General features: G+C 38.2%; 1 protein-coding gene across 1 annotated transcript in view; it reads right to left on the reverse strand.

Moving 5' to 3' along the window:
* Positions 1-10,066: 10,066 nt before the first annotated feature.
* Positions 10,067-18,765, reverse strand: part of PAPSS1 (3'-phosphoadenosine 5'-phosphosulfate synthase 1) — a 126,336-nt gene continuing 117,637 nt past the window's right edge. The window contains exon 12 of the mRNA XM_044682203.1: positions 10,067-10,793. Within this exon, the coding sequence (XP_044538138.1) occupies positions 10,655-10,793 (139 nt within the window). The 3' untranslated portion in view covers positions 10,067-10,654. The remainder of the gene's footprint in view (positions 10,794-18,765) is intronic.

Below are 18,765 nucleotides of genomic sequence, written 5' to 3' on the forward strand. Positions count from 1 at the left end.
TAAACACATATAGAATTCCTTGTTTGTCTGCTTCTCTTCTGCTCTACCCCATTGAAAAATGATTGGGTATAATGCTCAAGGAATCAAACACAAAGAATCATGAGCCTATGATTCCTCTTCTCTTCTAAAAGCAAAGCAAAGAATGAGCTGGGATCATTTGCATAAAAAATCCATAAACAGAAGATGTGCATTCACCAAAAACAAATCTCTCTTACTTGTACTCGAATCCAGTCTCTCCTCCTTTCTCAGTCATCCCCCTCCCTTCGCATACTGACTCTCCCTTGCTTCTAGGGGGCTCCTTCCCATCTACCTATGACCCTCTCAACTCTTCCTTAACTCTTCTGGTCCTTTTGGCCAACATTTTTCTTCCTCTTCACTGCTAAACAAAGGAAAGACTTCCACTTCCTCCCTCCATACTCACTCTGCTCCCTGTACTTCCCAATCCACTTCTCTAAGGGTACCACCTACTTATTCATCACCAAATCCCAAGGCCTTTCAACCCTCATTCATTCTCTGATCCAGTACTCCAGCTCACACTCCCCCCACCCCAAGCCTGACTCATATCCTCCATAATATTTCCAGTCATCTTCATGCATACCATTCATACCTTCTGAATTTATGCCCTCAATGCAGTAATTATATTAAGAATTTCACTATTGGGGGGCCAGCTAGGTGGCTCAGTCAAAAGAGAGGCAGGTTTAGTGATGGTAAGTTTTGTGCTCAAATCTAGTCCTCAGCTGTGTGATCCTGGGCAAGTCACTTAACACCACATGCCTAGTTCTTATTATTTAGACCCTTAGAATCAATACTTAGTACCAATTCTAAAACAGAAGGTAAGGGTTTAAAAAAAAGAATTTTACTACCTTGATTTTATGAAGAGACTTGATCTTCAGTACTTTACAAATATACTCAATTTTCTAAGGACCCATAATCAGATGTATACTTTTCTTCCTCATTTCTTGTTTTTAAAATGCCTTTAATGCTAAAGATTTTGAAATTTATCATCACCCAGTGTCCATTACACTGAAACACCTATTCCCTTATCCCATCGACCATTTTATTTATATGCTTTCTTCTCCTACTTACATATCCATTTGTAACCCATCTCCCACTTATTAGTAAAAATAGTTTCAACTTATCTCCCCAGGCATTCATGGTACTCATTAAGCCTTTTTTCTTCCCATGCCTTCTGTCTTCTCGTGTTTATCTGACTTTTTTTTCAACTGTATCCTTTATTTTAAAAAGGAAATTTTACTTTCTGTTTTTGTTAATAGAAGCATTAATAACAAGAAATTCTCCATGTTCGTTGCCCTAAAAGAGCTTTTAAAAAAAAGATTTGGAAAAGGTTTTAAAACACTATGATTGGGGGATAAAGGGAAGCTTCCAGTTAAGATGGCGGCAGAGTAAGGAGCAGCTGCTCGATCTCTCCTGACCAAAGCATACAGAACTCCTCAAGGGGACATAAAAACGAGTCCAGAGGAACGAAGGAACCCCACAACAGGGCGCAGCATTGAAGGTACGCAGAATCGGGGCATTTCCACGCTATAAAGGGGTGAAACAGCTCTCACTGAAACGCAAGAGGAAGAAGCCCCTCCCCCACCCCCCCACCGCACACCTCGCACAAGTGTGAAAACAGGACTGGGGCAACCAGATAATCACTGGCAGCCCCAGAGCTTGTACCTGTGTGCTGCAAGATGAGGGACCCCAGGTGGAGTCCACCTGGGTGAAGGCACCTCCTCAGCCCGGACAAAGGCCTCTAAACATGGCCTTTCCCAAGCGCTGAAGGCATCGCCTCAGGTGCGAATAAAGATCTCCAGCCCAGGGACTTTCCCTAGCTTCTTCCTGGGTGAAGGCAGTGCCCTAAGAGCATCTGCACAGACAAAAGCAGTGCCCTAGGCTTGAATAACGATCTCCAGCCCAGGCTTGGACCTCCAGTGAGGACCCCCCTGCAGACCAGAGTGCAGCTGTGGAAGCAGCCCCAAAGACTGCTGAAGGAGCCTCGGGCAGAGGGGCAGACCTGGATCTACCAGGAGGCCAGACCCTGAGTGTGAAGACAAAGCTGAAAAGGGGCGGTGCTAACAATGGCAAGCAATAGGGAAGTCCAGAAGAAAAAGACTATCAAGAGAAACTCTGGAACACTTGACAACTTCTACACAGAGAAAATCCAGACAACAGAGGAGGGAAAACAAAAATCCAAACCTCCCCAAAAAAATGAAAGCTGGTCACAAGCTATTGAAGAGTTCAAAAATGAAATGCTGAGGAAGATGGAAGAAATCTGGCAAGAAAATAACAGTTTAAAAGGCAGAATTTCACAATTGGAAAGTGAGACAAGTCAACAGAAGACCAGAAATGACCAGATTGAAAAGGAAAACCAAAACATTAAAGCCGAAAACCAAAAGATTATAGCCGAAAACCAGTCCTTAAAGACTAGAATCGAACATTTAGAAACCAATGATCTCTCAAGACAACAAGAACAAATAAAACAAAGTCAAAAGACTGATAAAATAGAAGGAAACATGAAATATCTCAATGAGAAAGTGACAGACCAAGAAAACCGGAAGAGAAGAGACAACTTAAGAATCATTGGTCTTCCAAAAAAGGCAGAAATTAATAGAAACTTGGACTCCATACTTAAAGAAATTATTCAGCAAAATTGCCCTGAAGTTCTACAACAAGAGGGCAATATAGACATTGAAAGGATCCATAGATCACCTTCAACACTGGACCCAGAAAAGACAACACCCAGGAATATAATAGTGAAATTGAAGAGCTTTCAAGTAAAAGAAAAAATCTTACAAGAAGCCAGAAAGAGACAATTCAAATATCAAGGAGCACCAATCAGGATCACACAGGATCTGGCAGCCTCCACGCTAAAAGACCGCAAGGCGTGGAATACAATATTCAGATAGGCAAGAGAGCTGGGCCTTCAGCCACGAATCAACTACCCATCGAAAATAACCATATACTTTCAGGGGAAAGTATGGGCATTCAACAAAATTGAAGAATTCCAAGTTTTTGCACAAAAGAGACCAGGACTAAATGGAAAGTTTGACACTCAACCACAAAAATCAAGAGAAAGATGAAAATGTAAATAAGAAACAGAGGGAAAAGAAAGAAAACTCATAATATTTTAAGCTTGACTCTTTAAGGGCATAAATAAGATCTAATTATCTGTATTACTAGGTGGAGAAATGCTATGTATAATTCTCTGTAGTGAACTCTATACACTATTATAATATTCACTATTATAGCAACCAGAAGAATAATTCATAGGGAGAGGACAGGATACTAAATGGTCTAAGATGACATGGGGGTGGGAAAGAGGGGGGGAAATAGTAGGGGACACCAAGAAAAATCTGAGTATAAGAAAAATAAGATATTCTATTACACACAAAGAGGGCATGGGAAGGGGAGGGGATAAATACTACCATAAGAAGGAGAGGAAGAGAGCATAATCAAACCTTACTCTCAGTGCCATCAACCTGGAGAAGGAAGAGTAGCTTTATTATCCATCTGGATAAAAAACTCTATCTAACCCTACTGAGAAAGTCAGAAGGGATAAACCAAAGGGAGCAGGGGAGTAGAGAGGCAAAAAAAAAAAAAAAAAAAAAAAAAGAGGGGAGAAGAAGGGGGAGGGAATTCATTTGGTCTTTAAAAAACAAAAAGAGGGGAATAACAAGGGAGGGGGCAGAAAGGGAAGTCAATCAAGGGAGGGGATAAGGGATACCGGCTCAAAGCAAACACTGGTGTAAAAGAAAATAGTGTAAGAAGAAAGAGTGGGTCTAGGGGAGGATACAAAAATGTCAGTGAATACACAACTAACAATTGTAACTCTGAATGTGAACGGGATGAACTCGCTCATAAAATGGAAGCAAATAGCAGAGTGGATGAGAAACCAAAATCCTACCATAGGTTGTCTACAAGAAACACATATGAGGCGGGTAGACACACACAAGTTCAAGGTTAAGGGTATGAGCAAAATCTTTTGGGCATCAAATGAGAAAAAGAAGGCAGGAGTGGCTACCATGATCTCTGACAAAACCAAAGTAAAAATAGATTAAAAAAGACAGGGAAGGTCATTACATCCTGATTAAAGGCAGTATAAACAATGAGGAAATAACACTGCTCAATATATATGCACCAAGTGGTATAGCATCCAAATTCATAAAGGAGAAACTGACAGAGCTCAAGAAGGAAATAGAGAGTAAAACCATAATAGTGGGAGATATAAATATTCCTCTTTCAGATCTAGATAAATCAAACCAAAAAATAAATAAGAAAGAGGTAAGAGAGGTGAATGAAGCCCTAGAAAAATTAGATTTAATTGATATGTGGAGAAAAATAAATAGGGTCAAAAAGGAATATACCCTCTTTTCAGCAGCACATGGTACATTTACAAAGATTGACCCATGTAATAGGGCATAGAATCATGGCAAACAAATGCAAAAGAGCAAACATAATAAATGTAACCTTCTCAGATCATAATGTAGTAAAAATAATAATCAGTGAGGGCACCTGGACAGGAAAATCAAAAACCAATTGGAAATTAAACAGTATGATTCTTCAAAACCAAATTGTCAAAGAATAAATCATAGAAACAAACAATAATTTCATTGAAGAGAATGACAATGATGAGACATCCTACCAAACTCTGTGGGATGCGGCCAAGGCAGTACTCAGGGGGAAATTTATATCCTTGAGTGCATATATTAACAAATTAAGGAGGGCAGAGATTAACGAATTGGGCATGCAACTCAAAAAATTAGAAAGCGAACAAATAAAAAAACCCCAGATGAAAATTAAATTAGAAATACTAAAAATCAAGGGAGAAATTAATAAAATCAAAAGTAAAAGAACTATTGAATTAATAAATAAGACTAGAAGCTGGTATTTTGAAAAAACAGATAAAATAGACAAAGTACTAGTCAATCTAATAAAAAAAAAGGAAAGAAGAAAACCAAATTGACAGTATCAAAGATGAAAAGGGAGACCTCACCTATAATGAAGGGGAAATTAAGGCAATCATAAAGAACTATTTCGCCCAACTATATGGCAACAAATATAACAATTTAGGAGATATGGATGAATATTTACAAAAATATAAATTGCCTAGATTAACAGCAGAAGAAATAGAATACCTAAATAATCCCATATCAGAAAAAGAAATTGAACAAGCCATCAAAGAACTCCCTAAGAAAAAATCGCCAGGGCCTGATGGATTCACAAGTGAATTCTATCAGACATTCAAAGAGCAACTCATCCCAATACTATACAAATTATTTCATAGGATAAGCAAAGAAGGAGTCCTACCAAATTCCTTTTATGACATAAATATGGCACTGATTCCAAAGCCAGGTAGACCAAAAACAGAAAAAGAAAACTGTAGACCAATCTCCCTAATGAACATAGATGCAAAAATCTTAAATAGAATATTAGCAAAGAGACTCCAGCAAGTAATTAAGAAGATCATCCACCATGATCAGGTGGGATTTATACCAGGAATGCAAGGATGGTTCAACATTAGGAAAACCATCCACATAATTGACCATATCAACAGTCTAACAAACAAAATCACATGATTATCTCAATAGATGCTGAAAAAGCCTTTGACAAAATACAGCATCCATTCCTATTAAAAACATTGAAAAGTATAGGAATAGAAGGACCCTTCCTAAAAATAATAAACAATATATACCTAAAACCATCAACAAGCATCATATGCATCATATGCATCATATGCATCATATGCATCATATGCAATGGGGTATCAAAATAGGCAATGAGGCGACTAAGCTATCATAGACTCTGGTTAATGATGTCAGCAAGACAGTGTATGATAAACCCAAAGAGCCAAACTTTTGGGACATGAATCCACTATTTGACAAAAACTGCTGGGAAATTTGGAAAACAATATGGGAGAGATTAGGTTTAGATCAACATCTCACACCCTACACCAAGATAAACTCAGAATGGGCGAATGACTTGAATATAAAGAGGGAAACTATCAATAAGTTAAGTGAACACAAAATAGTATACCTCTCAGATCTGTGGGAAAGGAAAGATTTTAAAACCAAGCAAGAGTTAGAGAAAATTACAAAATGTAAATTAAATGGTTTTGATTATATTAAGCTAAAAAGCTTTTGTACAAACAAAAACAATGTAGTAAAAATCAGAAGGGAAACAACAAATTGAGAAAAAATCTTTATAACAAAAAACTCTGACAGGGGTCTAATCACTCAAATATATAAGGAGTTAAAGCAATTGTATAAAAAATCAAGCCATTCCCCAATTGATAAATGGGCAAGAGACATGAATAGGCAATTTTCAGGTAAAGAAATCAAAAGTATCAATAAGCAAATGAGAAAGTGTTCTAAATCTCTAATAATTAGAGAAATGCACATCAAAACAACTCTGAGGTATCACCTCACACCTAGGAGATTGGCTAAAATGAAAGAAGGGGAGAGTAACGAATGTTGGAGGGGATGTGGCAAAATTGGGACATTAATGCATTGCTGGTGGAGTTGTGAACTGATCCAGCCATTCTGGCTGGCAATTTGGAATCATGCTCAACGGGCTATAAAAGAATGCCTGCCCTTTGATCCAGCCATACCATTGCTGGGTTTGTGCCCCAAAGAGATCATAGATAAACAGACTTGTACGAAAATATTTATAGCTGCGCTTTTTGTAGTGGCAAAAAACTGGAAAAGGAGGGTATGTCCTTCAATTGGGGAATGGCTGAACAAATTGTGGTATATGCGGGTGATGGAATACTATTGTTCTAAAAGGAATAATAAACTGGAGGAATTCCATTTGAACTGGAAAGACCTCCAGGAAGTGATGCAGAGCGAAAGGAGCAGAGCCAGAAGAACATTGTACACAGAGACTGATATACTATGGTAAAATCGAATGTAATGGACTTCTGTACCAGCAGCAATGCAATGACCCAGGACAGCTCTGAGAGATTTATGGTAAAGATGCTACCCACATTCAGAGGAAGGACTGCAGGAGAGGAAACATATAAGATAAACAATTGCTTGAATGTATGGGCTGAGGTGGACATGATTGGGGATGTAGACTCGAAACTACCACACCAATGCAACTAACAACAATTTGGAAATAGACCCTGAACAAGGACACATGTTACAACCAGTGGAAATGTGCGTTGGTGGGGGGAGAGCGGGAGGTGAAGGGGAAAGTAGGGGCATAAACTATGTAAACAGGTTAAAAATGAATATTAATAAATGTTTAATAATTTGAAAAAAAAACACTATGATTTCAACAAGTTAAAAATGTGATACAGTAGTCTTAGGTTGTATCATGAGGCATTGTTTCCAGGAATGAAGAGGTGATACTCTTCACTGAATTGTGTTTCCTTTGGGTGGCACACTGGTGAGCCAGGGAGGGTTTAGAGACAAGCCAGGAATAGCGAAGAACATCTCAAGTTCACACAGTATGACAAGTGGAAGGAATTGAATATGATTTTATCCTGAAAGCCCAGACTAAGGGGTGACACAAAAGCTGTCTTTACATATCTGAAGTGCTGTCATAAAGAAGAGATTTTTAGACTTGTTCTCCTTGGCTCTAAAGGGAAGAACTAAGCATCATAGATCAAAGTTGCAGAGAGTTTGATACAGGTTAAAAGTTAGAAGGAATGACCACATTAATTGTATTGGAGACCTGTTGGAGTTTTTCATTATCCAAATACAGATTATAAACAATTTATTATAAAAAAAGAGTAAGTGATTATCTTGGGAGGTGGAGGGCTCCTCCTCAATGGAGGTCCTCGAGTAAATGGTATTTGATCACTTGCTGTGGATATGGTAGAAGAGAATTGAGGTACTGGAGTATGAGTTGGACTACAAGGTCACTGACTTCCAGCTCTGAAATTCTGATTCCTCTACAAATCTAACTTTGCTAAAAATAAACCATAACTTACTATCAAATGACTAATGTAAAAACTGACAAATAATTTGGGGGCAGCTAGGTGGTATAGTGGATAGAGTCCTGGGCCTGGAGTCAGGAAGACTTATCTTGTCTCTGACATTTATTAGCTGTATGATCCTGGGTAAGTAATTTAATTCTGTTTGCCTTGGTTTCTTCATTTGCAAAATGAGCTAGAGAAGGAAACGGCAAACCATTCCAGGATCTTTGCCAAGAAAATCCCAAACAGGGTCATGAAGAGTCAAGCACCACTGAGCTGACAAATAAATTTGAGCAAAATTCAAAGAAATAAATACCATACCTAAGCAATTCCAATTACATTATAAGGAGCTTTCCTCCAAACCCAATGTACCAGCTTCCTTCAATACTCCAACAGAAGCTAAAATCAATATACAGTTGCCTTCTTTATTAACCTCTGAAGGCTTGCAAGAGTTTTATAGATTTACCTGTCAGAAACATTTTGGTCTAAAATGTTTCTTTCTTTAGAATGCCCAGGATACTTTTTTTCTTAAGTGCTAAATGTTAAAAACAGCTTCAAACAGGACAATATATACGATATAGACTTACATCTGAAATGCACCACAGTTTTTCCCATGAGTACTAAAATGCAGCAATTATTGAGTCTCAGTAAATAGTCAGACCTGGAGATGGGAGCTCCTGGGTTTAAATCTACCCTCAGACATTTTCTAGCTGGGTGACCCTGGGCAAGTCACTTAACCCCCATCGCCTAGCCCTTCCTGCTCTTCTGCCTTGGAATCAATGATTAGTATTGATTCTAGGATGGAAAGTAAGGGTTGTCTTTTTTTAATGTTATGGTTATCTATGACTGTAAATAAATCAATGTACATACAAAGGTAGGAAGTAGTCTCATTTTCCCTGTATCCCCTGAAAAAAAACACATGCCACATTTATATCTTTAGGGCTAGTTGTTCATATATAGCTACTGAACTGTTAACTCCCCAAATGTAAAAAATAAAATTTAAAAAGATGCTTACTATGGCATAGCTATATTTTTTTTGTAAAGTTAACTTCCAGCAGTTAATCAGATGGAACTTTCTCTCATATTCCTTACTAAATGACCCAGACAAAACCTACCCTCTTTAAAAGTATATTCCAATTAGAGAAGCTTCATTTTAAAAAGTGAGTGAGGATAGAAAAATGGCTGCATTTGACAGGAGAACAAGCCAAACATCACATGGAGTTGGAAAGTTTTTTTCTAAGTTTGGGGGACAATGCAAGAAGACACTGGACATTCCTTGTACATGACACTCCCTATCTGGACTCCAGGAATTTTCCCTTCACCTTTGCCTGGGACTCTTTCTTCCTCCTCATCTCTGTCTTCTGGCTTCCTTTGAGCCTCAGCTAACATTCCACCTTCTACATAAGAAGCCTTGCTCAGGCCTCCTCTGAAACTGATGCCGATTTCCTTGCCATTCCCCATACGACACTCCGTCTCTGGACTCCTGCTATGTCCATCCCTGGCTGTCCCCCATGCCTGAAATTGTCTCTTTCCTCATTTCTGCTTCAGGTTTCCTTTTAAGTCTGTTAAAATTCCACCTTCTCTCAGAAGCCTTCCAGCCTCCTTAGTGTCTTGCCTGAATCAACGTCTATCTTATCTAATATGTGTCTCATTCTGACAGAGTTGTTTGCATGTTGTGTCCTCCATTAGACTGTGAGTTGTTTGTGAGCAAGGACTTTTGGGGGATTTATTTATTTGGCCTTCCTTGGTATCCTCAGCATTTAGCACTGTGCCTGGCATATAGTAGGCATTTAATAAATGGTAACTGATGGACCTCTTTAGATATTTAGTCCAGAAATAAAGCCTAAGATGCTACCAAATTCATCCCTCCTCTAAGCAAAAAGGGGAGAGACCTCTTGGTATTTTGCTGGCTTGAGTTTCTGCAGCGTTGGAATTAGTCTATGTTTGAAAAGGTCCACAAGAAAATAGGCAAAATAGCTGAGAAACCTCCCTCACTCTGGCCATCCCCCAAGAAGATAAAAAATCCAGAAAGTACCCTCAGCCAATGAAGCAAAGTAAACCCATTCCCATGCAGTAAAAGTTGAAGTTTTGCACTGAGAAATGAGGAAAAGGCAGGCCAGCAAGGAAGCAATGAAGACAGTATCATAAATAAGAAGCCAAAAGTTTAATTCTGTTGCATCAAGTCAGTCAATTCTGGGTTTACATACATAATAAGAAAGCTTTAGAGCACAATGGTTCAGGGTTCAATAAATGATTGGAAATTTAAAAGTCTGATTATATTTCAGAGTAGTAAAAGCTATAATTGCTACAAACATCTTGCAGCTCAGTTACAGTACAAAAGCAAGATCAAGCCATCTCTATTATTTCAATAGGGAATAAGGGGCAGGAGGTGTTTTGGTTTTTAAAGGGAGGAAATGTGTTTCTCTTCTAAAATCAACACAATAGCTGCAAAAATCATGGGAAAGGAACATAAATATGATATAAAAAGGCAAGATTTTAAAACCTAATGTGAGATTATTAACTGTAATAAAAAGAAAAGATACATTAAAACCAGCGGTACATAATAGAACCCACGAGCAGGCAAAAAAAGGATGCTAAGTTGAGGAGAAAAGGTCTGTTTGTAAAGAATAGCATCCTTCCAGACACCATGACAAAGCAGTGCAAACGGTAACTACGTGGTCCCCTTTTTGTTAATAAATCAAGCATCAAAGGTCGATGGGCTGTTAATAATGTTTAAGCACTCTCTAAGGATTTGTAGTACTCAGTCAGCACAGTCCAGGCTTTGGGCGCCATGAAGCCTTCAGGAGGTTTCTGGCCTTCTCGGGCAAGTTTCCGCATTCGGGTTCCCGAAATAAATTCAAAGTCTTCATGGCTGAAAGAGAGAAAGAAAACAATAAAATCATTTCATACTAAAAAATAAGCAGCAGTGAACCAAAGAACATTTCTGACTTTTCCAGAGGCTGCGTGGCACAGTGGCTGATGGCCTTAAGAGCCAGGAAGATGTGAGTTCTGGTACCTCTTGGTGCACCAGGTAAACCTCTAAGAGAAAAAATTGCCAACATGGTGTATGTGCCTCCTTTTCCAGCATTTCCTAGACCAACGACATCAAGGGGCCTGGTCTTCCCACTTTCGCCCCTGCTGCCTTTGGACCTATTTTGCCTTTCTTGTATCCCCAGTGCTTGGCACAGGTCATGGCAAGAACTTATTAAATGCTTATCGACTTAATCATGAGAGCAGCTTAGCAAAACTCTTGCCTGGTTAACTTGTGAACACAAACATGATTCCAGAAAGTGATGCAAAACAATATTTCATCATTCAACATTATTTGCTTTTGGTCATGAAATTTTTTTCTCCCTTTTAAGTCTAATTTGGCCAATAAAGATTGAAAACATCTCCAGAAAGTTGCTAATCTGAAACTCAAAATACAACTAGTATGTCAGAACTGAACAAAGGAACAAAGGGGAAAAAACACAAAATTTCTCAATAGCAGGAATTAAGAGATAACAGCTATATTTTCCCAACAAGCTACTGTCAACCCAAAATTGAGGTATTATATCTTAACAGCAAGATCACAAAGCAGAGACTAAGATAAATTTTTGGTTTAAAAAGCACAAATATTATGCTATAAGGAATGATGAACTGTTTGATTTCTATATAAACTGGAAAAACCTCCATGAACTGATGCATAGTGAAATGAGCAGAACCAGGAGAACATTGTGCTCAGAAACTGAAATGTTGTGGAACAACCAAATGTAAGACTCAGGGCAATCCAGAGGAATTCATAAGAACACTATCCACATCCAGAGAAAGAACTGTGGGAGCAGAAACGAAGAAGAAAAACGTATGATTTATCACTTGTTTATATGGGTATAGGATTTGAAATTTTGGTTTTAAAAGATTACTCTATTACAAAGATGAATAATATTGAAATGGGATTTGAGTTATTATATATATATCAGTGAAACTGCTTGTCAGCTCCAGGAGGAAAGAGGTGACAGAGACATTAAGAATCATGTAACCATGGAAACAATTTTAAAAATAAAATCAATAAAAAGCACAAATATTCCCCCCACTCTGTCCCTAAGCTGAAAAATGAAGCTTATAGCTTTATAACAATGTCAATCTAGACTTGTATATTCATTGCTCTTATTAGTTTAGGACCAAGTTTTTGAGCTATACAGTTTCTATCAAGGGTATGCTGGTAAATGTTTAACAACCAGCTGGGGAAGAGAGAAGTCAGAAATGTACAATAGCAGACTTTTAGGTATAATCTGAACTATTAACATTTTCTCCATCACTTCCTTAAAACTCAACAATCAAAACAACCAATAAATTAAGCCCTGATTTATAACATTTGCCGATTTCTCAGGTGTAAATATACACACTAAAAAATTTAATAACCAGATTCAAGTACCAGTTTGGGTTGGTTCTAGCACAGCCCTAGTTATCAACCATTTTAGTCTCCCGGACTGAATAAGATATTTGAATATTTTCTGGTTAGCTTCTTAATTTTCCATCTTCCTTTGCCTTGATGCCTATGTGTCATTGGCACTTCTGACTGTCCACTAGTCATTCCCTCTTTTTTGAGAGAAATTAGATTGATTTAGGAGGACCAACACACTAAAAGATACACTCAAGTCAAATGTTTACTTAGTAGGTAACATGACAATGTTGAAGGTGCAACAAACTGTAAGGGAGAAACTACATAAACATTAACACAATAACTTGTACCCATCAACAGGGTCTAGAAGACATCAGAGGAAATTTGGGGTCAAATTAAGCCTAGTTCCCTTCCTTTTCTTTCTGACAAAGCTCACCACAATTCACAGCAGATGTTAATTCCTGTAGAAATTATGGTTAAAAATAAATGCAGCCAGTCCATTGTTAAGAAACTAAAATGACAACAACTGTTGTGTTTTAGTTCTATGAGGACACAGCATGTTATGTAGCTGTCGCCTAATGTCAAGCTAGTAAGAACCAAGAAGAAGGTAAGACACTTAAAACATTAGATCTTTAGGCTTTAACGTGCTATTTTTCAGCAAGATCAGAAAATATTTCAAATGATAGTAATGACCCTAAAGACATTAATTATCCTAATATTACACATCATCAAAGAAAACTAGAGAGAGGAAAAAGGGAAAGTGTAAATCACACTAGACCAGAAGTCAGAAGATTGGGAAAACTACCTCACTTGTCTGTGATAGCACTATAAAATGAAGCAAGAATTAAGGACATTTTTAAAATCTTCAATCTCTGAAGCGTAATAATTATCTTTTCATTTATATGGGAGGGGGGAATAATACACAAGTAGAATGATAATAAATATCTCAAATTTAGAAAACTCTTTTCTTTTTTTAGAATTTATTTACAAATGTCTCAGCTACTCTCTCTCCTCCCCACATCATCCCAGAGACAGATACGTATATGTAGACTACATCTTCCATGTTTCCATTTTTCAGTGCATTCTCTGGAGGTGACATTCCCAAGTTATTCTTCAAGTATCAATTCTGCAGCTGTATATAAATGTTCTCTTGGTTGTACTCATTTCATCGTTCATTATCTCATTTAGTTCTTTCCAAGATTTTTCAAAATTAGCTTGCTCATCATTTCTTATGGCATAGACTAGAAGTCTTTAGAGTTTACAAAGCATTTCCTTGAATATTGGGAGGGAGGGAATTTGAACCTCAAAATCCTTATTTTATAAATGAGAAAAGTGAAGCTTGGAGAGTTTAAGCTTTTTGCCTGAGGTCACACAGCTCTTAATGTCCAGACAAAGCTAGAAGCTGAAGAGTATGTGGGGTCAGAGTCCAGCTCTCCTTCCCCTGTGACCCTGGGAAAGGTGTCTACCAAAAGAGATTATCTCCAAGCTCCCTTCCAACTTAACTCTATACCCCAATGACCCACACTACCATTAGAAATGTGCTCTAAGTGTGTGAATTTCAAAGAATAGCCTAGTCTAAATTCAACTTGGAAATAGTTTAAAAACTGTGAAAAAAAGAAAAAAAGACTTGTGTTCTACATTGGATAGTGTTAGTGCTAACCTGATATCCTTGCCATGGTGGGTGAAAGCAAGGAAGGCCCCCAGCATATTGTTCTTTCAGGGGAACAAAAATAAGAGTTACATAGGACGGGCAGGTGTGGAGAGGGTACACACCCTGCATCTCTGGAGGGAATTCCAATCCAAGGAGATGGCAGATCCATCTGAGCTCTCGGTTCCCATTCTTCATCAGTCAACAATTATAACAACAAACATAACAAAATGACTGCTAAAACCATGGCACTGAGAGCCAAAAGGTCTAATAACAGAAAGCCTTTTTCCTACTTCATATGTGGCTGAATTACATTATTACACATGTTGAATTAGATGATGGTAGAGATGTATTCTTCTAAAACTCAAGCTCCCTTGTTAGCATAGTGACAATATCTTCATTTGGTCAAATGGAAAAATAGGGAAGTAGTATGAAGAAATTCATCCATGGATAAGTGAAATGGGGAGGAGGCACAGTGCCACTCAGAGGTCCCCTGAACTCAGCCACAGGCAAAGAGAACTCAAAGGCGTCAGAGGGTTATGAGATCATCAGTGTAGATATTCCCTCCACAGATACAAACTGGAATCTCAGTCTGACCCAAATTGAGCCAATGGTCACTTAATTCACCCAGTGAGAGTCCACTTCTAAAGGGAGTGTGGGTAAACAAGCTGTATTCTCCGTGTAAGGGGCAAGACTCTGTTAACTTTGTGTTTGTATCCTTAGCACCCAGCACAGTGCCTGGCATCAAAAAGGTCTCATTTCTAATAGCATTTACATTTACAAAGTACTTTTCCTCATTAGCCATTGGGGATCATGATTTATATTTTACAAAATAAGTAAATGAAGTTTCATGTAAGAGGAAATGAAGTAATGTAATAACCTTGTCTTCCCAGAAAGTGCTATCAGATATTTCAACTTCTATGATCACCCTTCCCCTCATACTCCAAAAAATATGTTCTTTCTAAGAATGTTGCTTTCCACTGAAGGCAGAGCTCCTTTTGTTCTTGAAAAAAAAATAAACTCCAGATTCTATTCTCCATTCTTTGTTTTCCAGAGAATTAATCACCCCACTGATAATTATTGGCTGTTGGGTGTGAAGAAAAATCCAAGTTCAAATCATTCCTGATACTAGTTGTATAATTCTGGTCAAGTCACCTAAACCTCTTGACCTCAGTTTCTTCATTCACAGAGTGGGAATAATAAGATCCCTTACTTCATAAAGTTGTTGTGAGGATGAAGTAAGATAACACTTTGTCAAACTTTGCAAAACAAAAAAAATGCTACGGTTGCCCATTTCTATAGAATGTAAGGACTACCTCAAAGATATTGTTGAGAATAAGAGCTAGAGTATGGTATGCATAAATTTTTATTCAATCCATCTCCTATACTTAAACCAAAGAGCAGAATTAAGGGCCAACGCCACAAATGGCAGTCTTTTGGAGTCCAGGGTTAAGTGTCAACTAAAACAGAAAAAGGCTGCAACACCAGCTAGCTTTAATAGTGCTTTATGTACACATAGGGTTACTACAGCTTAAATGGAAAAAAATCTTGGGGAGAGGAGTAGCTTAACTGACCTAAACAAGAGTTGATATCTTTGAGATGTTCACAGAGTAAATCTTTAATAAAGACCAAAAAGACTAAGATAACAGATTTTTAACTTTTATGAAATGGAGAAGTTATCCTCAAGAAAAGACTTGAGAGACTTTAATGGCCATCCAGAGAGAGCTGAATGGCAGCGACTGTGTTTCTAGAACTGAAATCAGCAATTGCAGCTGATCATTGAAATGATTCTAGTTGTGATCTTTCTTACTGTGACAATTGAAGTGTTTAGGTGTTTATATCATTTGTTACACTGATAATAAATGAGATAGCCAATAATATGGATGTTTGTTTAAGCCTATGAAGAAACTGAGGATGTGGGGAGGGTGTGACAAAGACAGATGAGATAAGTTTATGAGAAAAGAGGTTTCTTCTGTGATTGGGACTCATAGTCATTAAATGAGTAATTAACAATCATCTTTGACTCATTAATGATCACCTTAGAATCTGTGACAAGAATAAATAATATAGATAGTCAAGTAGCAGGATGAAGGTTACAGTGTGGTTATCAACTACCTAACTAGAATTAGAACCACACAGCCCTCTAGGCCCCACCTAAGCTACAATATAAAGTTATCCTCAAAACTTACTTTAGTGGTGAGATCTTAAAAATAAGGCTACTTAGAATACAGCTAAGAAACCGCAAGCAAAAAATTAATATGAAGTACAAACTAAATTCCATCAAGAACAGAAAACAAAATGTCCACATGTGAAAATTCATGCATTGCAGTCAATGGAAGAACCCCCTCATTGATCCTAATTGCTCTTATTTTAGACACAATGGTCCTGAGTTATACAACACAGGAAAGGTTAAATTCAAAAGAAAGTAAATATGAGATACATTTTAGAAATGTTTCCACCTGAAACAGTCCTACATTTTTGCATTTTTTATTTGTACACTTTAGTTATCTGGGCAATTCAATTGAGACCCCAATATGGCTAGTAATAGGCAAAGTAGGGATTAGGACTCAGGCTTCCCAACAGCAATGTCTGTGTTCTTTCCATTATGCCAAAGGAAACCCAAGTCATGTAATTCCCTTTATTTTTGGTGATTTTTTTTAAGAAAAAGAAAATGAATATTTGGATAGACAGGAATAAACAAAGGACAGGTGGTAGATTAACACAAAAAGGAAACAAATTGTGGAAACCAGGGTTGAGAAAGCTGGATTTGAATCCTACTGCAAGCACTTTCTGCTTTGTGGCCATCAACAAACCACAATTCTTCAGGCTAAGTTTCCTGCTCTGTCTAATGTGCCAATAATTCTTAAACAATCTATCTCAAAGAATTCTTGTTAGGAAAGTGCTCTGCAAACCTTAAAGCACTACAAGTATGAATAGTTATTAGTTAGTGGACTATGGCAACACCACAAGGGAAAACTGGATACCCAAGAACATGAGCATGTTGTATGTCTGGATGGATATAACATGTGTGTGCACAAAGTTATATATGTGTGTGTGCATAAGATAACTAATGGCATATTTGTGTATCACTCACACTCAACACACACACGTGGAGGACTGGGGTGTCTGCTTGCTGCCGGTTCCAGTGGCCTGGTTTGCTTTTACACCCTCTTCCCCTGCTCCCATATTCCCCCTTCCCTTTGTAAGGGGCAAAAAGGGGTTTTGGTTGGGTGAATATTAAAAGGTTTGGTCGCCAGGGAATTGAATAATTGTCAATCCCCAATTAAAGAATAACCTCAAGTCAAAATGACTTTTATGGATGTTTATTTACAAATGAGGAAAGAAAGAAAAAAATCAGAAAATCAGAAAGAGGATAAGATAGGATAAGTAATCTAACACACTAGGTAATTTGCTCCGGCCCCCTAGTTTAACCCAGGCAGATCTAATTAGTCCTCAGTCAAGGGAGGCTCAGCTTTGAGCCCAAGGCCAGAGGGCCCTGGAGGTGAATGAAGCAAAAGCTTCAGTCACAGAGTCACTTTTTAAAAGGAAGTTCCTTTAGAGAAGTTCAGAAAAATTCAGTCTTTACACTCACCATGGGTGGTTCTAAGGGAAAGATTTAAGAACAGTCTCACCAAGGTCTCAGGGTCCCAGGTCCAGCTCTCCTCCAGGTTCAAGTTATGAAGAAGAGAGAAGCTGAACTCACTGAACACTCTTTTAAAGGGGATTCTTTGTGACACTTCCTGTGCCTTCCTCTTAGTTTACGTGTCCAATCACAACAGACTCTTTTCTTAGGCCTGCCCAGGAGGCAGTCAGCAAATTTTGATTTGTCACTCACTCTAGCACACATGGGGCACAGACCTCCCAAATTGTGAATTAAGTGGAGTTGTTTACATTTTTGGTGATTAGATTTGAGAATGGGCAAGGTAGATTTAATCTCATTATCACACCTTCTCTATACCAGTGGAGAGACTCCTTGCCCTGGTTGGCATAGAAGGAATGGGACCTCCAGGGGAAGGAAGTGGCTGAGTTGCTGGTTTCTCTTTGACCCCCACCTTCCTTGCACTATAGTATATGAAACGTACATACAGACTAAAGATGTTTTATGCAGCCAATAAAGACAATTTCCATATTTATCCTTCCCCCAAAAAAGATGTCCCAAAAGTCTCAGTGCAGTTATACCCTAAGACAAATTTTAGGACATCCTGGATGTTAATTAACAAGAGTCAGCAAAAGACCCTGCCTTTGCTGCTTTTCACAAGGGCAATAGCAGAAGGTGACCTATACATGTGCATAAATCATCCCTTTGGCTAAGACAAGTGATGATTTCATAAAATCTGCTTCTACTGCGTGTAGAGCCACTTACACTCTGCATCTTTGTGTGCAAAGTCCTACAGGCAGCATAAAAATAAGAACAAAATGCAGTCACTTCCCATGCAAATGACTGCAAACAAAAATAAGCTCCCAAAGGCAAACAATATTTATTCTCCCCCTTCTGTGGTCCTCTTCTCACACAGGGGAGGTGCTTAATAATTGTTTACTGAATAGGACATCAAGATTAACCTCTGCTTACAACTCAGACCTCAGTCCATGGGCTGAAATCACAAAGCAAATTCACCAGGACATCAGGCAAATTTGGTGGTTAAAGGAACAAACAGTCCCCATGGTAGGTGTTCAATAAACATGTGCTGAATAAATAAACACTTCGACAAACTCTCTATCAAAAAGAGTTTAGTCTCAAAGAGTCTCTCATTCCATCCACTTGTTTTACAGATGTCAGATGAAGACCACATCTGGTGAGTGAGTTCTTCTCCTGAT

Source organism: Gracilinanus agilis, chromosome 6 (assembly GCF_016433145.1).
Source record: "Gracilinanus agilis isolate LMUSP501 chromosome 6, AgileGrace, whole genome shotgun sequence".
NCBI classification, from domain to species: domain Eukaryota; kingdom Metazoa; phylum Chordata; class Mammalia; order Didelphimorphia; family Didelphidae; genus Gracilinanus; species Gracilinanus agilis.